Below are 22,233 nucleotides of genomic sequence, written 5' to 3'. Positions count from 1 at the left end.
GCACAGGGTAGGGCAGTGTGAGCAGGACCAGCGGTGTCGTTTGACTTAGCAAACGAGGATCGGATGTCGTCGACCTTCTTTTCAAAATGGTTGACGAAGTCATCCGCAGAGAGGGAGGAGGGGGGGGAGGAGGATTCAGGAGGGAGGAGAAGGTGGCAAAGAGCTTCCTAGGGTTAGAGGCAGATGCTTGGAATTTAGAGTGGTAGAAAGTGGCTTTAGCAGCAGAGACAGAAGAGGAAAATGTAGAGAGGAGGGAGTGAAAGGATGCCAGGTCCGCAGGGAGGCTAGTTTTCCTCCATTTCCGCTCGGCTGCCCGGAGCCCTGTTCTGTGAGCTCGCAATGAGTCGTCGAGCCACGGAGCAGGAGGGGAGGACCGAGCCGGCCTGGAGGATAGGGGACATAGAGTGTCAAAGGATGCAGAAAGGGAGTTTGTCTACTACACTTCTACTACTACACTTCTTTCATCTACTCTCTGATCACTCCATATAACCCAGTGAATAAAACAAATGCTGGCAAAACTGGTGTCAAACCATGCAAGTGTCAGTAGCATAAAATAACATCTACCTTCTCATTGAAACAGTTCATCATGAAACAGTTCTACTGCAACTTTTCATACACAGTGGAAAGTTGGAATGAATAACACAAACTTAGTTAGATAGAACCTGCTCTTACCATGAGAAACAGATGTCCCAATCTTCTCCTCCTCTTCTTCATCTTTAATGTTGACATTCAGCTCCAGTGTTTGACTGCAGTCTTCCAGCTTCACTGATGCCATCTCTAGATCCTGCAGTGCAAACTGGGCTCCACTGTCACAATCAGGACCCAGTGACTGTAGGTTTGGACTCAGTGTGGAAGGAGAGAGGCAGGCTGGGTTTGTCGTCACTGTTGATGTTACAGGCCTCAGACTTAATTCCAGTCGTCCTGTAGTAACAATGAGAAACAGACCAAAAAAGTTAGGTCTTGACAGTTCTGGCACTTGCTTTATTCTCAAAAAATATATAAAAATATATAATATTTATTTATGTTCAATTATCTAATTCAGTGCTGGACTTGGACTGAAATATTTGCCGATACTCAGCTCCAGTGAGCTGAGCACTGATCTCATTACAATAGATGAGATAGGTAAGAATTGACAACAAAACATGAATTAATTCACATTAGACAAAGTACACGCTTTAAATTAGGCTATACAACGTAAGTGAATCTATAGTAGATTTCCCAAATTCACATAAATGCATAAATGACAAAAACATTTAGTACTAGCTCGTGCTTGGCACTGCCCACTACTGCCCACTATCTGTTCCCATTGGAAACGACCGGCTGTGGTCTATCTTGGTTTGGTGCAACTGTCCGTGGATTCAGGGATCCTTGGGATGGCCCTACCCCATTAAATGAGAAGGGTGGTGCTTAATTTGAGCCAGATCCTCCAGCACCTCTCAGTTTTGTAGTCTTTCGTTCCAGAACCCATTTGCCAGGATCAGGTAGCCTACCACTTGTGACATTTTTCTGTCCACTGTTTGCAATGTAAAAATCCTAATAAAAGCAATCAGAGTAATTACATTTGGATTCCTCTGTAATTGTCATGCCTCCTAAAAAACGTAATGTGAAAACGTGCCTGATATTCTAATAATTGATTCATGTTGGGCCATCCCAGGTTAATGGTTTGTGCAACATTGTAGCCTATTTAGACCAAGGCGTGGCCATTGCTGTGGTGAGAGAGAAGCACGCCTGTATCTCTCACAGAACTACAATGAGATTCACTTTCTATGATCTCTCTCCCTCTCTGTGCTGTTATAGACATGAGCCGGCAACTCATCTCTCCAGCATTGCACTTCTTCATTTATTTCCTGATAGAATAATAGCTGCGAGAAGTGTGTTGCTGCAGCACTCTGCAGTCTGTTCAGAAAGAAATGAAATAATTCCCAAAACTACACCAGGAGTATTTAGCTACAGAGGATCAATAGATAATTTAAATAAAATAGCCCAGTGGTGGATTGTGTGTAGTCAAATCACAAGGCATGTCTACAGTCAGGAACGTGTGGCAAATCTGTCAGTGAACAGCATGCAGCCAAAACAGGCCTTTAGCAATATTTCTAATACAGTCACTGGAAAACACAGGTTGTAAAGCAAATGGATCCTGCTGAAAATAAAAGACTAATCTGTCTGTATGTTAACAAGTTATCAACTTCCAAATAGGCCTATTGAGCAAACAGCATTGTTTCACAACGTAAAGCAAGAGAGAGATGAGCTTTTGGCCAGTGAGTGAGCTGCACATCATTGGGTGAGTCAGTGAAACTGTAAAGCTTGTTTAGGACTATAACTTCCTCCTCATATTGTACAATGTGTTTCTCCTCACACCTGGCCTAGGCTATTGATGGATTAGAGACAAGGTCGTTTTTATTGACTTCAGATTCTCAGTTTGTCAGTGTCAAAGTAGCCTGTCATTTCGGTCATTTGTGAGGTATTAAAAAAGATTCTTCAAAGTCCCCAGTCATCTAAAATGATGTAGAACTGCATGAAATCCATCTATAAAAGGCCACATTTTCTCGGACTCTAGGCTACAATAAAAATGTACTCCATGTGTGTAACTTCTGTTAGCGGCTCAACACCACTGCTCCAGAGTGGCGCAGCGGTCTAAGGCACTGCATCTCAGTGCAAGAGGCGTCACGAAAGCCCCTGGTTCGAATCCAGTCTGTATCACCTCTGGCCGTGATTGGGAGTCCCATAGGGCGGTGCACAATTGGCCCAGCAGCGTCCGAGTTTGGTACGGGTAGGCCGTCACTGTAAATAAGAATTTGTTCTTAACTGACTTGCGTAGTTAAATAAAATAAAACAATTATATTATGCCAGTATGCAAAAGCCATGATAATGCATGCAATGCTTTAATTTAAAGGTATTTTATTTCATGTGTTCTGGTACCTCAGAGAACCCCAGGTCACCACCTCTCAGGCTCACTTTTGGTTCCAGCACCTCCCAATTTACACAGTAAACACTGGAGAAGTGGGTAGCTGCCGCTGCCTCCTCCGGGACACATCTCTTTTGCATAGAATTGGTGAGGATGTTGATTTTGGCCTGTGGAATAGACCACGTGTAACAACACCTGAACAGGATCGGTACATCCGAACATCACACCTGCTAGACAGGAATGTCAGTGTTTTGCCATGGCCAGCGAAGAGCCCGGATCTCAATCCCATTGAGCACGTCTGGGACCTGTTGGATCGGAGGGTGAGGGCTAGGGCCATTCCCCCAGGAAATGTCCGGGATCTTGCAGGTGCCTTGGTGGAAGAGTGGGGTAACATCTCACAGCAAGAACTGGCAAATCTGGTGCAGTCCATGAGGAGGAGATGCACTGCAGTACTTAATGCAGCTGGTGGCCACACCAGATACTGACTGTTACTTTTGGACCCCCCTTTGTTCAGGGACACATTATTCCATTTCTGTTAGTCACATGTCTGTGGAACTTGTTCAGTTTGTCTCTCAGTTGTTGAATCTTGTTATTTTACATACAAATATTTACAAGTTAAGTTTGCTGAAAATAAACACTGTCAGTTTTACTTCACTTTAGTCCACTCTCTGATCACTCCAGATATCCCAGTGAATAAAACAAATGCTGGCAATACTGGTGTCAAACCATGCAAGTCTCAGTAGCATGAAATAACATCTACCTTCTCATTGAAACAGTTCTCCTGCTACTTTTCATACACAGCGGAGAAGTTCTAACGAACAACAAAATCAGACAGAACCAGCTCTTACCATGACTAACAGATTTCTTAATCTTCTCCTCCTCTTCTTCATCTTTAATGTTGACATTCAGCTCCAGTGTTTGACTGCAGTCTTCCAGCTTCACTGATGCCATCTCTGGATCCTGCAGTGCAAACTGGGCTCCACTGTCACAATCAGGACCCAGTGACTGTAGGATTGGACTCAGTGTGGAAGGAGAGAGGCAGGCTGGGTTTGTCCTCACTGTTGATGTTACCGGCCTCGTACCTGAGTCGGCAAGTTGTACAAGAGAAACAGACAAGTTATTTTCTTGACAGTTCTGGCAAGGTCTTTATTCTCTATTAAATATATATATATATATATATATATATATATATATATATATATATATATATAACACTGCTCAAAAAAATAAAGGGAACACTTAAACAACACATCCTAGATCTGAATGAAAGAAATAATCTTATTAAATACTTTTTTCTTTACATAGTTGAATGTGCTGACAACAAAAATCACACAAAAATAATCAATGGAAATCCAATTTATCAACCCATGGAGGTCTGGATTTGGAGTCACACTCAAAATTAAAGTGGAAAACCACACTACAGGCTGATCCAACTTGATGTAATGTCCTTAAAACAAGTCAAAATGAGGCTCAGTAGTGTGTGTGGCCTCCACGTGCCTGTATGACCTCCCTACAACGCCTGGGCATGCTCCTGATGAGGTGGCGGATGGTCTCCTGAGGGATCTCCTCCCAGACCTGGACTAAAGCATCCGCCAACTCCTGGACAGTCTGTGGTGCAACGTGGCGTTGGTGGATGGAGCGAGCATGATGTCCCAGATGTGCTCAATTGGATTCAGGTCTGGGGAACGGGCGGGCCAGTCCATAGCATCAATGCCTTCCTCTTGCAGGAACTGCTGACACACTCCAGCCACATGAGGTCTAGCATTGTCTTGCATTAGGAGGAACCCAGGGCCAACCGCACCAGCATATGGTCTCACAAGGGGTCTGAGGATCTCATCTCGGTACCTAATGGCAGTCAGGCTACCTCTGGCGAGCACATGGAGGGCTGTGCGGCCCCCCAAAGAAATGCCACCCCACACCATGACTGACCCACCGCCAAACCGGTCATGCTGGAGGATGTTGCAGGCAGCAGAACGTTCTCCACGGTGTCTCCAGACTCTGACACGTCTGTCACGTGCTCAGTGTGAACCTGCTTTCATCTGTGAAGAGCACAGGGCGCCAGTGCTGAATTTGCCAATCTTGGTGTTCTCTGGCAAATGCCAAACGTTCTGCACGGTGTTGGGCTGTAAGCACAACCCCCACCTGTGGACGTCGGGCCCTCATACCACCCTCATGGAGTCTGTTTCTGACCGTTTGAGCAGACACATGCACATTTGTGGCCTGCTGGAGGTCATTTTGCAGGGCTCTGGCAGTGCTTCTCCTGCTCCTCCTTGCACAAAGGCGGAGGTAGCGGTCCTGCTGCTGGGTTGTTGCCCTCCTACGACCTCCTCCACGTCTCCTGATGTACTGGCCTGTCTCCTGGTAGCGCCTCCATGCTCTGGACACTACGCTGACAGACACAGCAAACCTTCTTGCCACAGCTCGCATTGATGTGCCATCCTGGATGAGCTGCACTACCTGAGCCACTTGTGTGGGTTGTAGACTCCGTCTCATGCTACCACTAGAGTGAAAGCACCGCCAGCATTCAAAAGTGACCAAAACATCAGCCAGGAAGCATAGGAACTGAGAAGTGGTCTGTGGTCCCCACCTGCAGAACCACTCCTTTATTGGGGGTGTCTTGCTAATTGCCTATAATTTCCACCTGTTGTCTATTCCACTTGCACAACAGCATATGAAATGTATTGTCAATCAGTGTTGCTTCCTAAGTGGACAGTTTGATTTCACAGAAGTGTGATTGACTTGGAGTTACATTGTGTTGTTTAAGTGTTCCCTTTATTTTTTTGAGCAGTATATAGATATATATATTTATAAATTATTATTTTTTCATTATCTAATTCAGTGCTGGACTTGGACTGAAATAGTTGCCGATAAACATTTTGGGTGCCGGTACTGTTTATATTTAGGTGTAGGAGCTCCACAATACTTTTGAGCTAATACTTAACCTATAGAAGATAAATGCATAAAAGACTCAAAAACCATTTAGTACAAGGTTAAAGTTTGTTCTAGGCATCACTATGTGATATTTTCATTAATAACCTTGTATTCACCGTTTTACTTCAAAAAACAATTATATTTCCTGTTCACGCCATAGTAACGTTTATAGATAAAGACAAACTGAATGTGTCAATATTATTTCACATGTAGAAAACTGATAATCATTACATTTAGCTTCAAAACAGTAGAGCAACCGTAAAATGGTCTCCCTCTGCTGCATCCACACTTCCTGCACTGAAGTCCGTTGACGCAGACCGAGTGGGTGCCGCCATTTTACCAGCTTGTGAATTTTTCCTTTCATGGAGCTCTACGGACAACTCCTTCGACCTCGTGGCTTGGTTTTTTCTCTGAAATGCACTGTGAAATGTGGGACCTTATATAGACAGGTGTGTGCCTTTCAAAATCATGTCCAATCAATTAAATTTACCACAGCTTGACAACAATCAAGTTGTAGAAATATCTCAAGGATGACCAATGGAAACAAGATGCACCTGAGCTCAATGTCAAGTCTCATAGCAAAGGGTCTGAACACTTAAGTAAATAAGGTATGTTTTTAATTTTTTATAAATGTTTAAACATTTCTAAAACCTGTGTTTGCTTTGTCATTATGGGCTATTGTGTGTAGATTGAGGAACATTTTTTATTTAATCCAATTTAGAATAAGGCTGTAACGTAACAAAATGTGGAAAAACTCAAGGGGTCTGAATACTTTCCGAATGCACTGTATGTATTCATATCAGTAGGCTGTGCAATACAAAAGGGGAATAATACTATTCTAAAAGTATCTCATAAGTCAATAAAATTATGATCTATATCATCCTCCACTCACTATCACAAGGGTTAGTAACTAAACAGACTCATTTCATAGAACTTCAAAACACTGGCAGTTTGTCTACTTCACTTCTTTAGTCTACTCTCTGATCACTCCAGATAGCCCAGTGAATAAAACAAATGCTGGCAATACTGGTGTCAAACCATTCAAGTCTCAGTAGTATGAAATAACATCTACCTTCTCATTGAAACAGTTCATCATGAAATCCTGCCCTGCCTTTCTAAAGTCTTCAAAAGCCAAGTTAACAAACAGATCACCGACCATTTAGAATCCCACCGTACCTTCTCCGCTATGCAATCTGGTTTCCGAGTTGGTCATGGGTGCACCTCAGCCACGCTCAAGGTCCTAAACGATATCATAACCGCCATCGATAAAAGACAGAACTGTGCAGCCGTCTTCATCGACCTGGCCAAGGATTTCGACTCTGTCAATCACCGCATTCTTATCGGCAGACTCAACAGCCTTGGTTTCTCAAATGACTGTCTTGCCTGGTTCACCAACTACTTCTCAGATAGAGTTCAGTGTGTCAAATCGGAGGGCCTGTTGTCCGTACCTCTGGCAGTCTCTATGGGGGTGCCACAGGGTTAAATTCTCAGGTCGACTCTTTTCTCTGTATAGATCAATGATGTAGCTCTTGCTGCTGGTTGTGATTCTCTGATCCACCTCTACGCAGACGACACCATTCTGTATACATGTGGCCCTTCTTTGGACACTGTGTTAACAAACCTCCAGACGAGCTTCAATGCCATACAACACTTCCGTCGCCTCCAACTGCTCTTAAATGCTAGTAAAACTAAATGCATGCTCTTCAACCGATCGCTGACCGCAGCCGCCCGCCCGACTAGCATCACTACTCTGGACGGTTCTGACTTAGAATATGTGGACAACTACAAATACCTAGGTGCCTGGTTAGACTGTAAACTGTCCTTCCAGACTCACATTAAGCATCTCCAAACCCAAATTAAATCTAGAATCGGCTTCCTATTTCGCAACAAAGCCTCCTTCACTCATGCTGCCGAACATACCCTGGTAAAACTGACTATCCTACCGATCCTTGACTTCGGCGATGTCATTTACAAAATAGCCTCCAACACTCTACTCAGCAAATTGGATGTAGTCTATCACAGTGCCATCTGTTTTGTCACCAAAGCCCCATATACTACCCACCACTGCGACCTGTATGCTCTCGTTGGCTGGCCCTCGCTTCATATTGGTCACCAAACCCACTGGCTCCAGGTCATCTATAAGTCTTTGCTATGTAAAGCCCCACCTTATCTCAGCTCACTGGTCACCATAGCAACACCCACCCGTAGCAAGCAGGTATATTTCACTGGTAATCCCCAAAGCCAACTCCTCATTTGTCCACCTGTCCTTCCAGTTCTCTGCTGCCAATGACTGGAACAAATTGCAAAAATCACTGAAGCTGGAGACATTTCTCCCTCTCTAACTTTAAACATCAGCTGTCAGAGCAGCTTACCGATCACGGCACCTGTACACAGCCCATCTGTAAATAGCCCACCCAACTACCTCATTCCCATATTGTTATTTATTTTTGCTCTTTTGTAACCCAGTATCTCTACTCGCACATCATCATCTGCACATCTATCACTCCAGTGTTAATGCTAAATTGTAATTATTTCACCACTACGGCCTATTTATTGCCTTACCTCCCTAATCTTACTACATTTGCACACACTGCATATCGATTTTTCTATTGTGTTATTGACTGTACGTTTGTTTATCCCATGCGTAACTCTGTGTTGTTTTTGTCGAACTACTTTGCTTTATCTTGGCCAGGTCGCAGTTGTAAATGAGAACTTGTTCTCAACTGGCCTACCTGGTTAAATAAATGCGAAATAAAATAAATAAAACAGTTCTACAGCTACTTTTCATGCACAGTGGGAAGTTGGAATGAAAAACAAATTTATAGAACCTGTGCTTACCATGAGAAACAGATGTCCCAATCTTCTCCTCCTCTCCTTCATCTTTAATGTTAACATTCAGCTCCAGTGTTTGACTGCAGTCTTCCAGCTTTACTGATGCCATCTCTGGATCCTGCAGTGCAAACTGGGCTCCACTGTCACAATCAGGACCCAGTGACTGTAGGTTTGGACTCAGTGTGGAAGGAGAGGCAGGCTGGGTATGTCTTCACTGTTGATGTTACCGGCCTCAGACTTAATCTGAGTCAGTCAGTAGTAATGAAGAGAAACGGACACAAAAGTTAGTGCCAGAACTGTCAAGACTTTCTTTATTCTCTAAAAATATGGTTTATATTTAGGTGCAGGAGCTCCACAATACTGTTGAGCTAATATTCTATAAGAGGAACATGAGCTCAAACAGTAGACATTTGAGGTGCAGGTAATCAGCTCCGGTGAGCTCCTGTCCAAGTCAAACACTGATCTCATTTCAATAGATCTGGTAGCTAAGCATTGACAAAACATTAATTCATATTAGACAAAGTATACACTTTAAATTAGGCTACACAACTTAAATGCACTTCATCTATAGTAAATTTCCTGAATTCACATAAATGCCTCAAAAACATTTAGTACAGGGTTGCAGTATGTTTTAGGCAGCACTATGTACTATTTTCCTGAATAACCTCGTCTTCACTGTATTATTCCAATCAAAAAACAATAGTATTTCCATTCACACCATAGTAACATTTATAGACAGAAACAACTGAATGTGTCTGAATATTAGTACAAATGTAGAAAACTGATAATCATTACATTTAGCTCCAAAATAGTGCAGCCGTAAAATTGTCTCTCTGCTGCACCCTCACTGCCTGCACTGAAGTACGTTGACGCAGACCGAGGGGGAACCGCCATTTTACCATCTCGTGAATTTTACACAAAACTAAAAACGACATGTAAAACGAACCCAGAAATCTCAGATAAATGTATCCTTTATGAAATTACCTTGACGAAATTATATACATCCACTCTGACTAACACAGTCTCTAACTATGTGACTTGTAAAAAAGTGACCACGTTAACTCTCGCGGTTTGACAGAAAAATAGCACATAAAACCTTTATCAAACGTGATAATAACTTGACGTATTTGTTACCTAGCATGTTATGACATGTTATTTCGATATTAGAACGTGCTATTACATATCAATAGTAATACATTTGAAACGGACACAGAAGTTGTCGTCTCAACTGCACAATTCTGACGTATCCTTTATTCTGAAGAATGATGCGCGCCTGCGCGGAACTTCCTGTTTCCCCACTACCAGTTTCTAAACCCAGAGACGTAACAACGCGAGACTTCAGAGAACGCCTGTGAAGCAGACCAAGCCGTGGTTTGAGAAGTCAATGAGAGAAGTGAACAATTCTGATACTTTTGCAGCGGATAATGGGGATCCTAATAAATACCAAAAAGATTCCGTCGGCACACACTTGAAACATGGCCATTCTTTTATCAATTTCCTAACTGCAGTGGCTTATTCACAATACCTCACACTGCGTATCATATATATCCTAGCATCACAGGTAGCCTAGTGGTTAGAGCGTTCGGCCAGTAGCTGAAAAGTTGGTGGATCGGATCCCCGAGCTGACAAGGCAAAAATCTGTCGTTCTGCCCCTGAACAATGCAGTTAACCCACTGTTCCTTAGTATGCCGTCATTGAGGTAGTAGCCAGACCGAGGTGAAGTTGGTTTTATAATCAGACATTCATTCGCCAAATATCATTTAAAACTGTATAAATCAATAACTAATTCACCGTTTGTCACAGAAACATCCATCTATGCATGATTTATTCTATAAATGTCTAGTATACTTTTACAACCTTTGCTTTGAGTAGAAATTCCCGTTATGATTTGATAGAAATACATAAAATCTCAAATATTGCATTTAAAGATGAAGAAATCAATAACTAATTCAGTGATTGTCTCAGAAAAAAGCGAGAATATGCATTTAATAAATGTTATTTTCAAGTGCAATTTGTTCTGTATGAAGTTAGACAATGTGTACATAAAGTTGTACAATGTTTACAATATTAAATTGTATGTCAAATCAATGTTGGCATTTTTAGTGCAACAGTTCCACATTTTAAAGTAGTTACAAGGCACAACAGTCATTTATATATGGGTCTCTACTTTAACAGCAAAGAGGGCCCTTCCAATAATTTTCTATTTTGGCTTTGTTGAGGTCCTTCTTTGTCATCCCCAGACAAGCTAAATGGAACCATCTCTGGCACACAGAGCATTCTATATGTAGAATTAAAGACATAAAACGGGGTTATGTTTATTTACATGTAAATAACAGTTCTGGAATACACAAATTATGTTACATGCTTTTGCAATTAGGAACATTTTGAAATTGAATTGGATTTTTGTTCAATTGCTAAATTGACTTTAAATGACATGCATTTGACCAGAACACTGACAGAAGCACACATAACTGAGGTGTTATTCATCGTTGAGTATTCAGGCAATATAAATCGTTTGCAAAAAACGTATGCGTTGATAAAAAAAAGGTATCACATATCAATGTTGTAATATCAAACATTACAAGAATGGCATCTTATGGATGTTATATATTTCTATAAAATCACAACTGGATTTTTTATTCAAAACAAAGGTTGTAAAAGTATGCTAGACATTTATAGAACAAACTATATCTATTTTTATTTTTCTGTGACAATCAATGATTTAGTTACGGATTTTTACAATTATAAATGGCTTTTTGCAAATGTCTGCTGAATGTCCGTTGAATGTCCGAATGTGTGAATATAAAAGCTACTTTACCTCGGTAGTAGGCAGATTATCTTCTTCAATCAACGGTAAAACTGATTGACTTTCGTCCTTCTTTCCATCTTCTACACGGTTTAGCGCTCCAACCACTCCTGGAATCTTCTACTCAAGACGATGAACCTCAATATCTAACGAAACCCCAGATATAACACCCTTTTATCGCTGCCCTGCTACGAAAAACATGCAATCAATACAAAACCAATACCGGTCACTCTGACAGACTACCTTTCCTAATGCCTCCTTTGCCATCTTCCTGGCCTCAAATTATCTCCCAAAAATACAAAATTGTTGATGAATCGCGCTCCAAAAGAACCCGATGTTCGTTTACAATATCACAACGGAATGTATTACAATATATAACCTTCATACCTCAAAACTGGGAGAAGCAGAAAGAGCAAGTCATTCACCCGACATTTGTTCCTCAAGACGGGTAACAACGACACGGGTCAACATTTTTTAAAACGTTTGTAATTTGATAAGGTTGCTATATTAATGATCAGTTTCCGTTAATGTCGCACACTATTATTTCTCTAGGCTAACATAAGAAACCCTGCCTGGATACTTGCATGCTAGCTAACATTAACTTAGCTGCTCTAGCCTACTATGGTCATGTTCCTCTGGCCAGGGTAAACAAAGCGGCAATGTTGTGTATTGCTGCGCTGCATATATGCACGAATTGATTGTGAGACTGTGTTGGCCGTTTCCATTAAACATGTCGAAAATATTGTTTTTACCACATTGCTTTTGTTGAATGCACCTGAGTCAATGGAAACCTGCATAATAATGTCTGGGTAATTGGTTCAGATTTGGTCAGGTCTAATGTTTGGGTCAAGTAAAAAAAAAAAAAAAAAAGACATCAATCGACATCGGTCGGTGCTTACTGGGGTGTATCCTATAGTGTCGGCCTATAACTGTATTTTATGAATGTCCATCCATGTGGTAGGCCTAGCGTTTGTAAAACAGGCAGTTGCATTGGCTTTATTAGTCCTGGTTCCTGTGATTCATTAGTTTGTCTATTTAAGCTCTGAATAGACCCATAGCTACCCAACTTTATCAGGAGTTATCCTGAGCTGATTTGCAATGAGAATCAATGCGTTTACACAGCGGGAAATGCAGAAGTATTAATATTTTGCTATGATCAACTCTTCAAAAATGTACAGAGAAACTTTAAACCACTGATTATCATGACAATTTAGCTGACAGGGTTAAACTCCCGGACAACAGTGGTTTCAGAGTCCTGCAATAGAGCGGAAATGCTAATATTTGTGTAAACTCTACATAGTTGTGTTCTGTGGGTGTCACTGAGTAGGCTGAACAATCCATAGATAAGGCTGTAGAGTGCAATATGAATGTCCAACACAAACAAAAGACCCTCCATACTCAACTGGTGGACCGCGGTCCGGATCCAGAATGGGGTCAATACGGACCCCCTAATTTTTGCCGTTGGGCTTCGACCCCTGGTATCATATAAACACACAAAAGACATGGACAGGTTTAGGATTGCAGGAAATTAGCTTTAAAACAGCTAAATGTTTTTTCCGCTAAGAGGAGGGTTGTTAAGATTTTGGTGTTGCAAGTTAGGGATTTGTTACTACGCCAATAAATGACAATATCCATCTGGACCTTTGCCACCTAGGAAATTTGTGTGACTGGACCTTCTCAAATAGTACTGGAGTATCCCTGCAATAGACTGACTGGGAAGGTGATTTTTCAGTCAAAGTACTGCAGTAAGAGCTAAGACGCTAATATTTGTGTAAACTATTGGTAATTGTTTTCTGTGGGTGTCACCCGTTTCATTGGTTCACAATCCAACTAGATTCATAAGTGCATATAAAAATGTCCCCAATGTTATTTTGCGGTCTAATACCTCCACAGTGTGATTTCACCAGTTTTTGTCTGGTTATTTTCAAACGTTTTAATTAAATATTTTAACCTTTATTTAACTGGGCAAGTCAGTTAAGAACAAATTATTATTTACAATGACGGCCTAGACCGGACAAACCTGGACGAAGCTGGGCCAATTGTGCGACGCCCTATGAGACTCAATAATGAAACTAATTCGTTATTGTAATTCATTTTAAATTAAATAACATTCAAACCATGTTTAGCGTTACCTAGTCCAAATATGGCATGATTCCACTATTTTGTATCATTTTGCGTCACTTTCAATGAGGGACATTTACTTTGAGGGCGAACCGCAAATTCCACTATTGTGGCTAATCGTTATTGTAGCCATCTTCACATAGGTAGGGACAAGCGAGTATCTGGGCTGAGTTCAGCAGGAGGACGGAGACGTTGGCCACATTCAGATATAAATGTATTATGTAGAACAAACATGACTCTGATTCTAAGGAATCATGACAGTTCTATTCAGGGGATTTCTATCTGCAACTTTCCATAACGTTTTTGTTCTGAACAACCCCAGACGAAACCCACTGAGCTATATACGAACCTGCAAAGCCTCACATGTGAACGTGTGGTGGACTCCGCATCGTGCGCTTGTAAAATATTGTTTTTGCACGTTCTTCACTCACTCGGTTTGGCACAAAACCTTTCCCAAACGAGATAATACCTTGACGGGTGTGTTATCTAACATGTTATTACGTTCTTTCGATATTAGACCGTTTAAACGTGCTATTACATACCTGTAGAAATAAAGTGAAACGGACAGCACAGTTTCTGTGTTTTCTAAATTGAAAAGGATGACGTGCGCCCTACCGGAACTTCCTGTTGCCCCCACTACCACAGTGCAACAGCGACATGTATTGGACTGATGGACTAACTACTGCTAAAGCATGTAGAATATAAAAAGTGAGATTGATTAGCCAGACAAATAAAACTTGGTTTAAAAAACGAAAGGGGGGTCTGTTTTAGTGTCTATGTTTTTCAAACCCATTACATATGCATTGTAGATTATCTCTGTGGAAGGCCAAGAAGATCATCAAGAACCTCAGCAAGAACCTCAGCTACTCGAGACACGGCCTGTTCACCCTGCTACCATCTATCAGGTGGAGACAGTACAGGTGCGTCAAAGCTGGGACAGAGAGAATGAAACGGCTTCTATCTCCAGGCCACAAGACTGTTAAACAGTCATCGCTGATTTGATTTAGAGAATATTGGTGACTAGCAAATTGGCTTTTCCCAGTGTGTAGAGGTGTCGTGACATGTATTGAGTAGATAAATACAGATATACAGTACCAGTCAAAAGTTTGAACACACCTACTCATTCCAGTTTTTTTTAAACATTTTTACTATTTTCTACATTGTATAATAATAGTGAAAACATCAACACTATAAAATAGCACATATGGAATCATGTAGTAACCAAAAAAGTGTTAAGTCAAAATATGTTTTACATTTCAGATTCATCAAAGTAGCCACCCTTTGACTTGATGACAGCTTTGCACATGCTTGGCATTCTCTCAACCAGCTTCACCTGGAATATTTTTCCAATAGTCTTGAAGGAGTTCCCACATACGCTGAGCACCTGTTGGCTGCTTTTCCTTCACTCTGCGGTCCGTCTCATCACAAACCATCTCAATAATGTGTTGAGGTTGGTGATTGTGGAGGCCAGGTCATCTGATGCAGCACTCCATCACTGTCCTTCTTGGTCAAATAGCCCTTACACAGCATTGTCCTGTTGTTAATTTGAATTCCATGAATTAAACAAGAGCATTATATTTACCCCAAAACTACAATGATTCAGTAGGTCAATAAAGTAGAGGTCGACCGATTAAGATTCTTCAACGCCGATACCGATACCGATTATTGGAGGACCCGGAAACAACCCGTTGCCGATTAATAGGCCGTTTTTTAATTTTTTTATTTGTAATAATGACAATTACAACAATACTGAATGAACACTAATTTTAACTTAATATAATACATCAATAAAATCAATTTAGCCTCAAATAAATAATGAAACATGTTCAATTTGGTTTAAATAATGCAAAAACAAAGTGTTGGAGAAGAAAGTAAAACTGCAATATGTGCCATGTAAAAAAGCTAACGTTTAAGTTCCTTGCTCAGAACATGAGAACATATGAAAGCTGGTGGTTCCTTTTGACATGAGTCTTCAATATTCCCAGGTAAGAAGTTTTAGGTTGTAGTTATTATAGGAATTATAGGACTATTTCTCTCTATACGATTTGTATTTCATATACCTTTGACTATTGGATGTTCTTATTGGCACTTTAGTATTGCCAGTGTAACAGTATAGCTTCCGTCCCTCTCCTCGCTCCTTGCCTGGGCTCGAACCAGGAACACATCGACAACAGCCACCCTCGAAGCAGCGTTACCCATGCAGAGCAAGGGGAACAACTACTCCAAGTCTCAGAGCGAGTGACGTTTGAAACGCTATTAGCACGGACCCGGCTAACTAGCTAGCCATTTCACATCGGTTACACCAGCCTAATCTTGGGAGTTGATAGGGTTGAAGTCATAAACAGCGCAATGCTTGAAGCATTGCGAAGGGCTGCTGGCAAACGCACGAAAGTGCTATTTTGAATGAACGCTTACGAGCCTGCTGGTGCCTACCACTGCTCAGTCAGACTGCTCTATCAAGTCATAGACTTAATTATAACATAATAACACACAGAAACACGAGCCTTAGGTCTCAAAAACAAAACATTATTCCTTTTACATTGCACAACCTTCAGTGTTATGTCATAATTACGTAAAATTCTGGCTAATTAGTTCGCAACGAGCCAGGCGGCCAAACTGTTGCATATACCCTGACTGCGTGCAATGAACGCAAATGACACAATTTCACCTGGTTAATATTGCCTGCTAACCTGGATTTCTTTTAGCTAAATATGCAGGTTTAAAAATATATACTTCTGTGTATTGATTTTAAGAAAGGCATTGATGTTTATGGTTAGGTACAGTCGTGCAACGATTGTGCTTTTTTCGCAAATGCGCTTTTGTTAAATCATCCCCCGTTTGGCGAAGTCGGCTGTCTTTGTTAGGAAGAAATAGTCTTCACAGTTCGCAACGAGCCAGGCGGCCCAAATTGCTGCATATAACCTGACTTTGTTTGCAAAAGAAGTGACACATTTTCCCTAGTTAAAAGAAATTCATGTTAGCAGGCAATATTAACTAAATATGCAAGTTTAAAAATATACTGCTCAAAAAAATAAAGGGAACACTTAAACAACACATCCTAGATCTGAATGAAAGAAATCATCTTATTAAATACTTTTTTCTTTACATAGTTGAATGTGCTGACAACAAAATCACACAAAAATAATCAATGGAAATCCAATTTATCAACCCATGGAGGTCTGGATTTGGAGTCACACTCAAAATTAAAGTGGAAAACCACACTAAAGGCTGATCCAACTTTGATGTAATGTCCTTAAAACAAGTCAAAATGAGGCTCAGCAGTGTGTGTGGCCTCCACGTGCCTGTATGACCTCCCTACAACGCCTGGGCATGCTCCTGATGAGGTGGCGGATGGTCTCCTGAGGGATCTCCTCCCAGACCTGGACTAAAGCATCCGCCAACTCCTGGACAGTCTGTGGTGCAATGTGGCGTTGGTGGATGGAGCGAGACATGATGTCCCAGATGTGCTCAATTGGATTCAGGTCTGGGGAACGGGCGGGCCAGTCCATAGCATCAATGCCTTCCTCTTGGAGGAACTGCTGACACACTCCAGCCACATGAGGTCTAGCATTGTCTTGCATTAGGAGGAATCCAGGGCCAACCGCACCAGCATATGGTCTCACAAGGGGTCTGAGGATCTCATCTCGGTACCTAATGGCAGTCAGGCTACCTCTGGCGAGCACATGGAGGGCTGTGCGGCCCCCCAAAGAAATGCCACCTCACACCATGACTGACCCACCGCCAAACCGGTCATGCTGAAGGATGTTGCAGGCAGCAGAATGTTCTCCACGGCGTCTCCAGACTCTGTCACGTCTGTCAAGTGCTCAGTGTCAACCTGCTTTCATCTGTGAAGAGCACAGGGCGCCAGTGGCGAATTTGCCAATCTTGGTGTTCTCTGGCAAATGCCAAACGTCCTGCACGGTGTTGGGCTGTAGGCACAACCCCCACCTGTGGACGTCGGGCCCTCATACCACCCTCATGGAGTCTGTTTCTGACCGTTTGAGCAGACACATGCACATTTGTGGCCTGCTGGAGGTCATTTTGCAGGGCTCTGGCAGTGCTTTACCTGCTCCTCCTTGCACAAAGGCGGAGGTAGCGGTCCTGCTGCTGGGTTGTTGCCCTCCTACGGCCTCCTTCACGTCTCCTGATGTACTGGCCTGTCTCCTGGTAGCGCCTCCATGCTCTGGACACTACGCTGACAGACACAGCAAACCTTCTTGCCACAGCTCGCATTGATGTGCCATCCTGGATGAGCTGCACTACCTGAGCCACTTGTGTGGGTTGTAGACTCCGTCTCATGCTACCACTAGAGTGAAAGCACCGCCAGCATTCAAAAGTGACCAAAACATCAGCCAGGAAGCATAGGAACTGAGAAGTGGTCTGTGGTCCCCACCTGCAGAACCACTCCTTTATTGGGGGTGTCTTGCTAATTGCCTATAATTTCCACCTGTTGTCTATTCCATTTGCACAACAGCATGTGAAATTTATTCTCAATCAGTGTTGCTTCCTAAGTGGACAGTTTGATTTCACAGAAGTGTGATTGACTTGGAGTTACATTGTGTTGTTTAAGTGTTCCCTTTATTTTTTTGAGCAGTGGGTTTTTAAACCTGCATATTTAGTTAATATTGCCTGCTGACAATTTCTTTTAACTAGGGAAAATGTGTCACCTCTGCAACAGAGTCAGGGTATATGCAGCAATTTGGGCCGCCTGGCTCGTTGCGAACTGTGAAGACTATTTCTTCCTAACAAAGACGGCCAACTTAGCCAAACGGGGGATGATTTAACAAAAGCGCATTTGCGAAAAAAAGCACAATCGTTGCACGACTGTACCTAACCATAAACATCAATGCCTTTCTTAAAATCAATACACAGAAGTATATATTTTTAAACCTGCATATTTAGCTAAATGAAATCCAGGTTAGCAGGCAATATTAACCAGGTGAAATTGTGTAATTTTGCGTTCATTGCACGCAGTCAGGGTATATGCAACACTTTGGGTAATTTGTCAGAATTTTATGTAATTATGACATAACATTGAAGGTTGTGTAATGTAAGAGGAATAACGTTTTGTTTTTGAGATGATAGTTTCCGGATTCTACCATATTCATGACCTAAGGCTCGTGTTTCTGTGTGTTATGTTATAATTAAGTCTATGATTTGATAGAGCAGTCTGACTGAGCGGTGGTAGGCACCAGCAGGCTCGTAAGCATTCATTCAAAATAGCACTTTCGTGCGTTTTGCCAGCAGCTCTTCGCAATGCTTCAAGCATTGCGCTGTTTATGACTTCAAGCCTATCAACTCCCAAGATTAGGCTGGTGTAACCGATGTGAAATGGCTAGCTAGTTAGCCGGGTGCGCGCTAATAGCGTTTCAAACGTCACTCGCTCTGATACTTGTAGTTTTTCCCCTTCCTCTACATGGGTAATGCTGCTTCGAGGGTGGCTGTTGTCGATGTGTTCCTGGTTCGAGCCCAGGTAGGAGCGAGGAGAGGGACGGAAGCTATACTGTTACACTGGTAATACTAAAGTGCCTATAAGAACATCCAATAGTCAAAGGTATATGAAATACAAATCGTATAGAGAGAAATAGTCCTATAATTCCTATAATAACCTCTCTAGGGTATGTGGGACGAAATCGTCCCACCTACTCAACAGCCAGTGGAATCCCGTGGCGCGATATTCAAATACCTTAGAAATGCTATTACTTCAATTTCTCAAACATATGACTATTTTACACCATTTTAAAGACAAGACTCTCGTTAATCTAACCACACTGTCCGATTTCAAAAAGGCTTTACAACGAAAGCAAAACATTAGATTATGTCAGCAGAGTACCCAGCCAGAAATAATCAGACACCCATTTTTCAAGCTAGCATATAATGTCACATAAACCCTAAATGCAGCACTAACCTTTGATCTTCATCAGATGACACTCCTAGGACATTATGTTATACAATACATGCATGTTTTGTTCAATCAAGTTCATATTTATATCAAAAAACTGCTTTTTACATTAGCATGTGACGTTCAGAACTAGCATTCCCACCGAACACTTCCGGTGAATTTACTAAATTACGATAAACGTTCACAAAAACATAACAATTATTTTAAGAATTATAGATACAGAACTCCTTTATGCAATCTCTATGTCCGATTTTAAAATAGCTTTTCGGCAAAAGCACATTTTGCATTATTCTGAGTAGATAGCTCGCCATCACAGGCTAGCTATTTTGACACCCACCAAGTTTGGACCTCACCAAAATCAGATTTACTATAAGAAAAATTGGATTACCTTTGCTGTTCTTCGTCAGAATGCACTCCCAGGACTTCTACTTCAATAACAAATGTTGGTTTGGTTCAAAATAATCCATAGTTATGTTCAAATATCCTCTGTTTTGTTCGTGCGTTCAAGACACTATCCGAAGGGTGACGTGCACGACTCGTTTCGTGACCAAAAAAAATCTAAATATTCCATTACCGTACTTCGAAGCATGTAAAAATCCATTTTTTATGCGATTTTTCTCGTAAAAAAGCGATAATATTCTGACCGGGAAACCCTGTTTTCTTTCAAAGACGAAAAAATAAAAACATGGTGTCGGCTCGTGCACGCGCTCCCAGTCTCATTGTTCTCTGATCTACCACTATCCAAATGCTCTACTGTTTTTCAGCCAGGGGCTCCAAAGTCATCATTCAACGTTTTGCCGCCTTCTGAGAGCCTATGGGAGCCGTAGGAAGTGTCACGTTACAGCAGAGATCCTCAGTTTTCAATAAAGAGAGTGTAGAATGCCAAGAAATGGTCAGAGAGGGCACTTCCTGTAAGGAATCTTCTCAGGTTTTTGCCTGCCATATGAGTTCTGTTATACTCACAGACACCAAACAGTTTTAGAAACTTTAGGGTGTTTTCTATTCAAATCAAACAATTATATGCATATTCTAGTTTCTGGGCAGTAGTAATAACCAGATTAAATCGGGTACGTTTTTTATCCGGCCGTGCAAATACTGCCCCCTACCCTAGAGAGGATAACTACAACCTAAAACATCTTACCTGGGAATATTGAAGACTTATGTTAAAAGGTGCCACCAAATCAAATCAAATTTATTTTTTATATAGCCCTTCGTACATCAGCTGATATTCTCAAAGTGCTGTACAGAAACCCAGCCTAAAACCCCAAACAGCAAGCAAAGCATGTGAAAGAAGCACGGTGGCTAGGAAAAACTCCCTAGGAAAAACTCCCTAGAAAGGCCAAAAACCTAGGAAGAAACCTAGAGAGGAACCAGGCTATGAGGGGTGGCCAGTCCTCTTCTGGCTGTGCAGGGTGGATATTATAACAGAACATGGTCAAAATGTTAAAATGTTAAAAAATGACCAGCATGGTCAAATAATAATAATCATAGTAGTTGTCGAGGGTGCAACAAGCACGTCCGGTGAACAGGTCAGGGTTCCATAGCCGCAGGCAGAACAGTTGAACCTGGAGCAGCAGCACGGCCAGGTGGACTGGGGACAGCAAGGAGTCATCATACCAGGTAGTCCTGAGGCATGGTCCTAGGGCTCAGGTCCTCCGAGAGAAAGACAGAAAGAGAGAAAGAGAGAATTAGAGAGAGCATATTTAAATTCACACAGGACACCGGATAAGACAAGAGAAATACTCCAGATGTAACAGACTGACCCTAGCCCCCCGACACATAAACTACTGCAGCATAAATACTGGAGGCTGAGACAGGAGGGATCAGAAGACACTGTGGCCCCATCCGATGATACCCCGGACAGGGCCAAACAGGCAGGATATAACCCCACCCACTTTGCCAAAGCACAGCCCCCACACCACTAGAGGGATGTCTCCAACCACCAACTTACCGTCCTAAGACAAGGCCGAGTATAGCCCACAACGATCTCCGCCATGGCACAACCCAAGGGGGGCGCCAACCCAGACAGGAAGACCACGTCAGTGACTCAACCCACTCAAGTGACGCACCCCTCCCATGGACGGCATGGAAGAACACCAGTAGGCCAGTGACGCAGCCCCTGTAAAAGGGTTAGAGGCAGAGAATCCCAGTGGAAAGAGGGGAACCGGCAAGGCAGAGACAGCAAGGGCGGTTCGTTGCTCCAGCCTTTCCGTTCACCTTCACACTCCTGGGCCAGACTATACTTAATCATAGGACCTACTGAAGAGATAAGTCTTCAGTAAAGACTTAAAGGTTGAGACTGAGTCTGCGTCTCTCACATTGGTAGGCAGACCATTCCATAAAAATGGAGCTCTATAGGAGAAAGCCCTACCTCCAGCCGTTTGCTTAGAAATTCTAGGGACAATTAGGAGGCCTGCGTCTTGTGACCGTAGCGTACGTGTAGGTATGTACGGCAGGACCAAATCGGAAAGATGGGTAGGAGCAAGCCCATGTAATGCTTTGTAGGTTAGCAGTAAAACCTTGAAATCAGCCCTTGCCTTAACAGGAAGCCAGTGTAGGGAGGCTAGCACTGGAGTAATATGATCACATTTTTTGGTTCTAGTCAGGATTCTAGCAGCAGTATTTAGCACTAACTGAAGTTTATTTAGTGCTTTATCCGGGTAGCCGGAAAGTAGAGCATTGCAGTAGTCCAGCCTAGAAGTAACAAAAGCATGGATTAATATTTCTGCGTCATTT

At 42.2% G+C, this 22,233-nt stretch overlaps 2 protein-coding genes across 8 annotated transcripts in view; one reads left to right on the top strand and one right to left on the bottom strand.

The window, feature by feature from the left end:
• Positions 1–14,222, bottom strand: part of LOC106574981 (zinc finger protein 2) — a 348,997-nt gene extending 334,775 nt beyond the window's left edge. For 2 of the 6 annotated variants that reach the window (XM_045698507.1, XM_045698509.1), the window contains exons 1-4: positions 13,945–14,189; positions 8,675–8,911; positions 3,754–3,987; positions 673–921 (exon numbers count right to left, since the gene is read on the bottom strand). In XM_045698507.1, the coding sequence (XP_045554463.1) occupies positions 673–921; positions 3,754–3,987; positions 8,675–8,777 (586 nt within the window). In that variant the 5' untranslated portion in view covers positions 8,778–8,911; positions 13,945–14,189. Of the gene's footprint in view, positions 1–672; positions 922–3,753; positions 3,988–8,674; positions 8,912–13,944 lie in introns of all 6 variants that reach the window. The other 4 variants (XM_045698508.1, XM_045698514.1, XM_045698512.1 and 1 more) reach the window with 4 other exon arrangements.
• LOC106592258 (zinc finger protein OZF-like) overlaps positions 1–22,233 on the top strand; it is a 510,174-nt gene that overhangs the window by 448,164 nt on the left and 39,777 nt on the right. The gene's annotated exons all lie outside the window — the stretch shown is intronic.

This window comes from Salmo salar, chromosome ssa17, assembly GCF_905237065.1.
Source record: "Salmo salar chromosome ssa17, Ssal_v3.1, whole genome shotgun sequence".
NCBI lineage: Eukaryota > Metazoa > Chordata > Actinopteri > Salmoniformes > Salmonidae > Salmo > Salmo salar.
This window is presented reverse-complemented; position numbering and strand designations above follow the sequence as displayed.